Source organism: Hippopotamus amphibius, chromosome 2, assembly GCF_030028045.1.
Source record: "Hippopotamus amphibius kiboko isolate mHipAmp2 chromosome 2, mHipAmp2.hap2, whole genome shotgun sequence".
Lineage (NCBI taxonomy): Eukaryota > Metazoa > Chordata > Mammalia > Artiodactyla > Hippopotamidae > Hippopotamus > Hippopotamus amphibius.
Window position 1 is genome coordinate 88,443,044 of NC_080187.1, and position 7,070 is coordinate 88,450,113.

General features: G+C 34.6%; 1 protein-coding gene across 1 annotated transcript in view; it reads left to right on the top strand.

The window, feature by feature from the left end:
* Positions 1–6,842, top strand: part of FREM1 (FRAS1 related extracellular matrix 1) — a 132,589-nt gene extending 125,747 nt beyond the window's left edge. Inside the window, exons 35-36 of the mRNA XM_057722279.1 lie at positions 4,723–4,808; positions 6,643–6,842. Of these exons, the coding sequence (XP_057578262.1) occupies positions 4,723–4,808; positions 6,643–6,842 (286 nt within the window). The remainder of the gene's footprint in view (positions 1–4,722; positions 4,809–6,642) is intronic.
* The last annotated feature ends 228 nt before the right edge of the window (positions 6,843–7,070 follow it).

The window sequence follows — 7,070 nt, forward strand, 5'->3', positions numbered from 1 at the left end:
AATAAACTATTATAAAATCTAGTATAATAGTGAAGGAAATTTTCTGTCTCCCCTGTTAATTCAAGGGAATTAGTGACCATATATAGCAGATCAAACATTGTATTATAAGCAGTTTCAGAACGAATTTTTTCATATCATTGTGAAGTTAATTTTATAAACTCTGGTTTCAGAGAATTGTTTTAAAATGTAGTACTGAGACCTTTTTTTAGCTGTAAAACTGAGAAAGCTTTCAGAACAAGAGAAAGTTTTAGGGGACAACTGGAATTTTTCCATCATATTTTAGAAAGTGACTAATTATGTATCTATCAGTAATATAAGCTATTTTGAATTACATGTTATATATTTATCACATTGGTCCAGAAATTAAACCATCTATCAAATACCATTTCCGATGGTATTCCTGGGTACATAAGAGGTAAAGAAAATATATTTGGTGTGAGATTTTAAAAATATCATAAAAGCTTCTAATTTTCAAGTTTTAAGTGAAGAATGAATATTTGACCTGATGGCTTTTATGTGATACTTGAATATGCATTTTATTTCAAAAGAACAAGAGTGATTATCCCAAGAACAGTTAATACTAGTTACAGACATTTCAGAAAATGCCTAGCAGCAGATTAAAAGCAAACTAAAAGAAAAATAAAAGATCTCCACATTCTTTTGGATCAGTCATTTTAAAAGGAACATTTTTGGATGGCAAGGCCACCTCCTCAGCATAATTTTTCTCTGAATCCCCAAGACCTCTCCTGTCATTCAAAATCTTTTCATTCATTCTATGTGCTTCTCTGCTTCCCTTCACCCATTACTTTTCAGGTTCCTTTAGTCCTCTTCTTCTCCGACCTCTTTGCCTTGAAAAATGAATATTCCTCTGGGAATTATCAGTTCCTCCTGTGATGGAAAATTAATAGTTTCAACATTTTATAACCTGGCAGTCCTTCTCACGAATATTTTTAGGAGATGGTTTTAGATTTTATAATTAGAATCAATATGCATCAAGTGTGTTTTTGTTTGGTCTCAGGGACCATTTTTCAGTTCTGGTTAGGTTTCCTCAGGCTCCCTTGCTACCCGATGGTCCTTTACAGCACCCATGTTTCAAGAAGAATAGCAAATTTTACTTTATTTTTTGTCCCTAATCAGATTGCTAACTCAACCCAATCTTTATCTCCAACCTCCTTTCCTCCCCATTGGTGTTTTATTATTTTTCTAGCCTAGAGGAGCCAGACTCCCAGATTAGGTATTTCTTTAATTTACATATTGTAATCTCATCTGCTCATTTCCTTAGGCAGTCATTGTACATTTGGTAATTCTATTATTATAGATCATTATCAATGAAACCATTTTGCTTTCCCACAGGAGTGTCTGGAACCCCTGCTGACCTATACTTAAAGAGTTAGTCTGAAGTATATCTATATTTAATCAAAAAGTTTCAAAGAAGATGTTTATTTCTATAACTAGAAAAATTAAGCTTTCTGTTTTTAATACTACACTTTGAATGCCTTCAAATTTCAGAACTGTCAGAAGATTTTTGTGTGTATCTATATTTTATTTTTATATCTTTATAGTATATACATATCTATATAGTTAATATCCTCTATTTCATTTATATATAGGCATTAAAGAAAATAAATGGTATTTTTATAAAATAATCAACATACAAATGCCTAAATATATATAGTATATATATATATGTTTTTGTAAACAGCATTTTACCTATCTAAACACAGGTATTTTCCCCTCTTGCTCTTTTGGGACATTTTGCTAATCGGAGTGTCAAAAAGGAAATCAAACTTGTACTTGACCAGCTAAAATGGATTTTACAAAGTCTCTTTTAAAGATAGTTTTAAGGATCTTAAAGCAGGGTGAGATGTTAAATATCCTTGAATAAAACCTGTTCCTTCCTGATAAAGACATTGAGGCTAAAGTTACATCCATAAGGAAATTGAGGACAGAGCAGGAAGTAGAACCCAGGTCTCCCACACTCTGTCTAAAACACATTGGCTGCAGCAGCCCCTCAAGCCCTCCCTTGGTCTATATTTAATACACATTTCATATTCTGTGTTCTAAACCCTTGGCACATGAGAATTACCATATTGGACATGGGGGAGAGGGGAGAAGATTGGCTATCATATCTGCTGTAACTGTCAGGCAGGAGCTGACAGTAAATAGTAATGTCAGAACCAAGTCACACAACCCAAATCCGGCAGCCTGAGGACATTCAGAGAAGTGGAAAGAGCCTACATATCTCAGAAGGCCTAGGAGTCACCACTGCATCATACAACACTGAGGTACTGTATTAGTAGGAAAAAAATCAAGAGACAGATTAGATTATGTTTACCATATGTGATCTGGAAAAGCAGAGAAATGAATCTAAAGTTTGGAAAGACATAGGCAAAATGAAAAAAAATTCAATTCGACTGTCTAAACTTATGACAAGTATGTACTCCTACTTATGTTGACTGCTTTTTAAAATATCAGTAGATGTTAACTTGGCAAGAAGATCATGGTGATTTGGTTTTTTTTTTTTTAAACTTTCCGTATTAGAAAAAGAAGAAAAAAATATATATATATCTATTGGTTTTTTTACTTAAAGCATTTTAAAGAGCTTTTAATGAACACTGTTGGGGAATTAGAATCAAATATCGCTTATAGGAATAATTCAGGTAGCTGTGAAAATAATTCATAAGAAATTCTTATTCCTGTTAGAGTATCTGTCATCAAAAAGACAAGAGATAACTAACGGCGAGGATGTGGAGAAAAGGAAACCCTTGTGCACTGTTGGTAGGATTGTAAAACGTGCAACCACTATGGAAAACAGTATTGAGGCCCCTCAAAAGTTAAAAATAGAATTACCATATGACCCAGCAATTCCACTTCTGAGAATATGTTGAAGAGGTGTCTGCGCCCCCATGTTTATAACAGCATTTTTTACAGTAGCCAAGACGTGGAAACAACCCAAATGACCATCAACAGATGAATCGATAAAGAAGTTGTGGTACACACACACACACACACACACACATGAGGAAAACATAGGAATATTATTCAGCCATAAAAAGAAGGAAATCCTGCCAATTGGGACAACATGAGTGGACCTTGATGGCATTACGCTAGGTGAAATAAGTCATACAGAGAAGGATAAATACTATATGATCTCACTTACATGTGGAATCTAAAAACAAAAACAAAAACTCATAGAAAAAGAGATCAGACTTGTGATTACCAAGAGGTGAGGGATGTGGTGTGGGGGAGTTGGATGAAGGTAGTCAAAAGACATAAACTTCCAGTTATAAGTAAATGCTGGGGATGTAATATATAACATGATGACTATTGTTAACATTGCTGTGTGGTAGATTTGAAAGTTGTTAAGAGAGTAAATTCTAAGAGTTCTTATCATGGGAAAAAAAACATTTTTTTTTTTTGTAACTGAAATGATGGGTGTTCAACTTACTGTAGTTATCAAATTTCACAATATATGTAAGTCAAGTCATTATGCTGTATACCTTAAGCTTATGAAAAACAGAATTCTTTTTATATATATACTTTGGGGGAATATATATATATGTTATATATATATACTTCCTATATATGTATTTTGGTATATATTTGGGGGAAAATGTTTATATATATCTGTAAGAACAGTTGCTTTAACTTCTGCACAATATACAAAGGTTTGACAGTGAGGCTGAGCTCGTTTCCCTGATTAGGATGAGAGAGTCACAAATATTGGGGTATTTGACTAAACACACCAAGCTCAAAATGTTGGCTTCAGGTAACGTTATCTGAATAGTTTGGGTTACCTTACTGATCAAATTAACTGGGTAATTGCCAAATTTACGCCATTTAGAGATCAACTTCCCATGAGAGGAGTCATTTTTTGGCACTAAGTAATTTTTTTTTTTAAGCTCTTTACTGGAATATAATTGCTTTACACTGTTGTGTCAGTTTTTGCTATACAACAAAGTGAATCAGCTGTATTTATACATATATCCCCATATCCCCTCCCTCCCACGACTCCCCCCCCACCCTCCCCGTCCCGGCCCTCTAAGTCATCACCCATCATCGAGTTGATCTCCCTTTGTTATACAGCAACTTCCCACTAGCTGTTTTACATTTGGTAGTGTATATATGTCTGTGCTACTCTCTCACTTCGTCCCAGCTTCCCCTTCGCCCTACCCCACCCCCGCCCCAGCCCTGTGTTCTCAAGTGCGTTCTCTACATCTGCATCTTTATTCTTGCCCTGTCACTGGGTTCATCAGTACCATTTTTTTAGATTCCATATATATGAGTTAGCATACGGTATTTGTTTTTCTCTTTCTGGCTTACTTTGCTCTGTATGACAGTCTCTAGGTCTATCCACCTCATTACAAATAGTTCAATTTCATTCCTTTTTATGGCTGAGTAATATTCCATTGTATATATGTTAAGTAACTTATTGATATGAGTAAGCAGTTACTGATTTTCTCAGAAGATGTTTAAAACCCATTGAACTTGTGCTTTAAAGCCCAGGTATTACAATACAATATTACTTTCTTTGCTGTCACCTACCCCTCCCTGCAGATACCTATTAATGTAAAAAATAGAGTATTAAAATCTTGGAAAGTTCTTTCTACATATATTTTTGTCTATTTTAAACTAACTTTGATTTCCATTATGCATTTCACATCAGCGGAAATGTTGAACTCCTTGTCACTGACACTCTCATTTTCGTCTGTTTGCGTGTAGTCACCTGGGCAATCTTGTAACTGTCCTCTCCAGGCAGCATATGCTATGGCTTTGGGACATCAGTGGAAGAAAGCCCTTTTGGATAGGCAAGTATCTGTGCTGCCCTGAGGGGGAAGGCAAGAACACAAAGAGAATGTCTCCCTTCCATGGGCCAAATAATTGTGGTTTATAAGCGATGGTTAGACAGTTGGACAGTCTTTCTTCTAAAACTCATCTTAATTACATAATACTTTCATTTATAGGCATCTATTGCCAAGAAATAATGTGGACTTGTGGTTCGATTTATAAGTAAGAGAATTTTTAAAACATTATTTCTAAAAGTAAAAAATTAGAAATAGTAAATAGAGGATGGTGAAATAAATTGTAGTATAACCATACGAAAGAATATTTAATATTTAATGCTTTTTGTAGGGCATTAAGTATTAAATATTAAAGACATGACCAAATGCCTTATGTTTATGAATTCATTCACTGTTGGATGCATATTGTATATAAAATATGTAATGCACTGCATTTGTGGCAAGGTGCTAAGTAAAAAAGCACTGTCTACAGCCATATGAAGCATGAAATAATTTAGAATAAAAAAGAAGTGTATATATGTGTGATATATATATATACAATATATACTTATATGTATAGGCATAAAAATAAATAAGCCAAAAAGTTAGAAATTTTTTTAAATCTCCAGTTAAGAATTATAGGTGATGTTAATTTTATCCTTTGTTTTCTGAAGTTTTGGTATTTTCTACAATTTTAACAGTAATATAGATCTTTTCAAGCCACTTTAGAAATAGAATTCTCAGGGTATACTAAAGCCAATATTCTCACCATCTCTCCTTAAAGGTATTGTATTTCAGGAAATGATAATAAAAGTACTCTTGGCTTCTCAAAATCTGTGTAATACTCAGTGAGTATCTAATTCTGAAAGTATTAGACTGAGAGTATTAAATTAAGGCTGGAGATAAATTTTCTCTATGTCTACAATGACTGATGTCAAGGCTCTGTCCCCACAAAGTGCTTGGGCATAGCATCACCTGATCAATAATTCAAAGAAACAATCCAGAGGGAGACAAGTCATTCCCAACCAAAAATACTTCATTTTATACTTCCCCAAAATATCAAACGAGAACCGATGGGGAGAGGGTTACATGCTATGTAACAAAGACTGTTTTCATGGTCAGATTTGGTTTGGGAGCTGCCAGGCCATCCTATTGCAGCGGATTCTTTTCTCATTCTATTATTTTTATTTCTATTCTGAAAGAGAGTAAGGAGGAGGAATGCTTCTTTAAGAAAAATTACAAGAGCTTTACAACATTGAAGTGTAACTTTCAAAAAATTGCCAGTGGGAGTAGAGAGGCAAGTTGAGAAAGGCTGCTTTTTATTAGAATTGTAGCAGATTGAAAAAACCTTACACTCCAGACTAAAAATAATACTTAGTAAGCTACTTTCAAAGATGAAAACCAAGACATTTAAATAATGAGGAAGAAGAATAGACAAGAGTGTTTCCCTGTGATAGGAGTTTCGCCTGTAGGATACTATGAATAATAATTGTCATTTATTAAACACTTATATGTCATGAGCTTTATATGCGTTATTTAATCCTCAAAACAGGCCTAGATATACTTAGATATACATTTTTGAGAAGCGAAAACTAAAACTCAGAGAACTCAGAGAGGTTAAATAACCTGCCCAAAGATGTTCATCTAGCGAGTGGTGGAGCTAGGATTTGGATTCCAATCTGCCTAATCCCAAAGCCTTATGTTCTCTCTTGTGTCCTATAGGATTCCCAGGTCCTATTGCATGTTTTAAAATGTAGGCCTGTATTTGCATGTGATTACTTAACTTGGAATAATAGGTTGATGTGATATCCAATTGTAAATGTAATAAAATCCTTTGGCACACTTGTTTGGTTTACATTAGGTTTGAATGACCAAGTGCGTGCTGGCCACTGGGAGTGGATTGGCGGTGAACCTGTGACCTTCACCAACTGGAGGAGAAGGGCTCCTCAACGTTCAAAGCCTGGCAAGAGCTGTGTTTTGGTTCAAAAACAAGGCAAATGGCAAACAAAGGACTGTAGGAAGGGTAAATCTCACAATTATGTGTGCTCCAGGAAACTCTAAATATAACTGGCCCTACAGGTGCCCACTTGGGATTTCTTACCTATTTATTTCCAGGATTTGTGCACATAGCTCAGTAGAAAGAAGGGCGTCATGACTGACTTGGTACATTGTTTTTTATCGTAGATTTGAATGATTCTATCTAGTAAAGAAGAAACACAGATAAACAGTTAAAAGAAGATTGATAAATGAATGTTTCTTATAGGAAGAGATAAAATTTTTACACCTCAA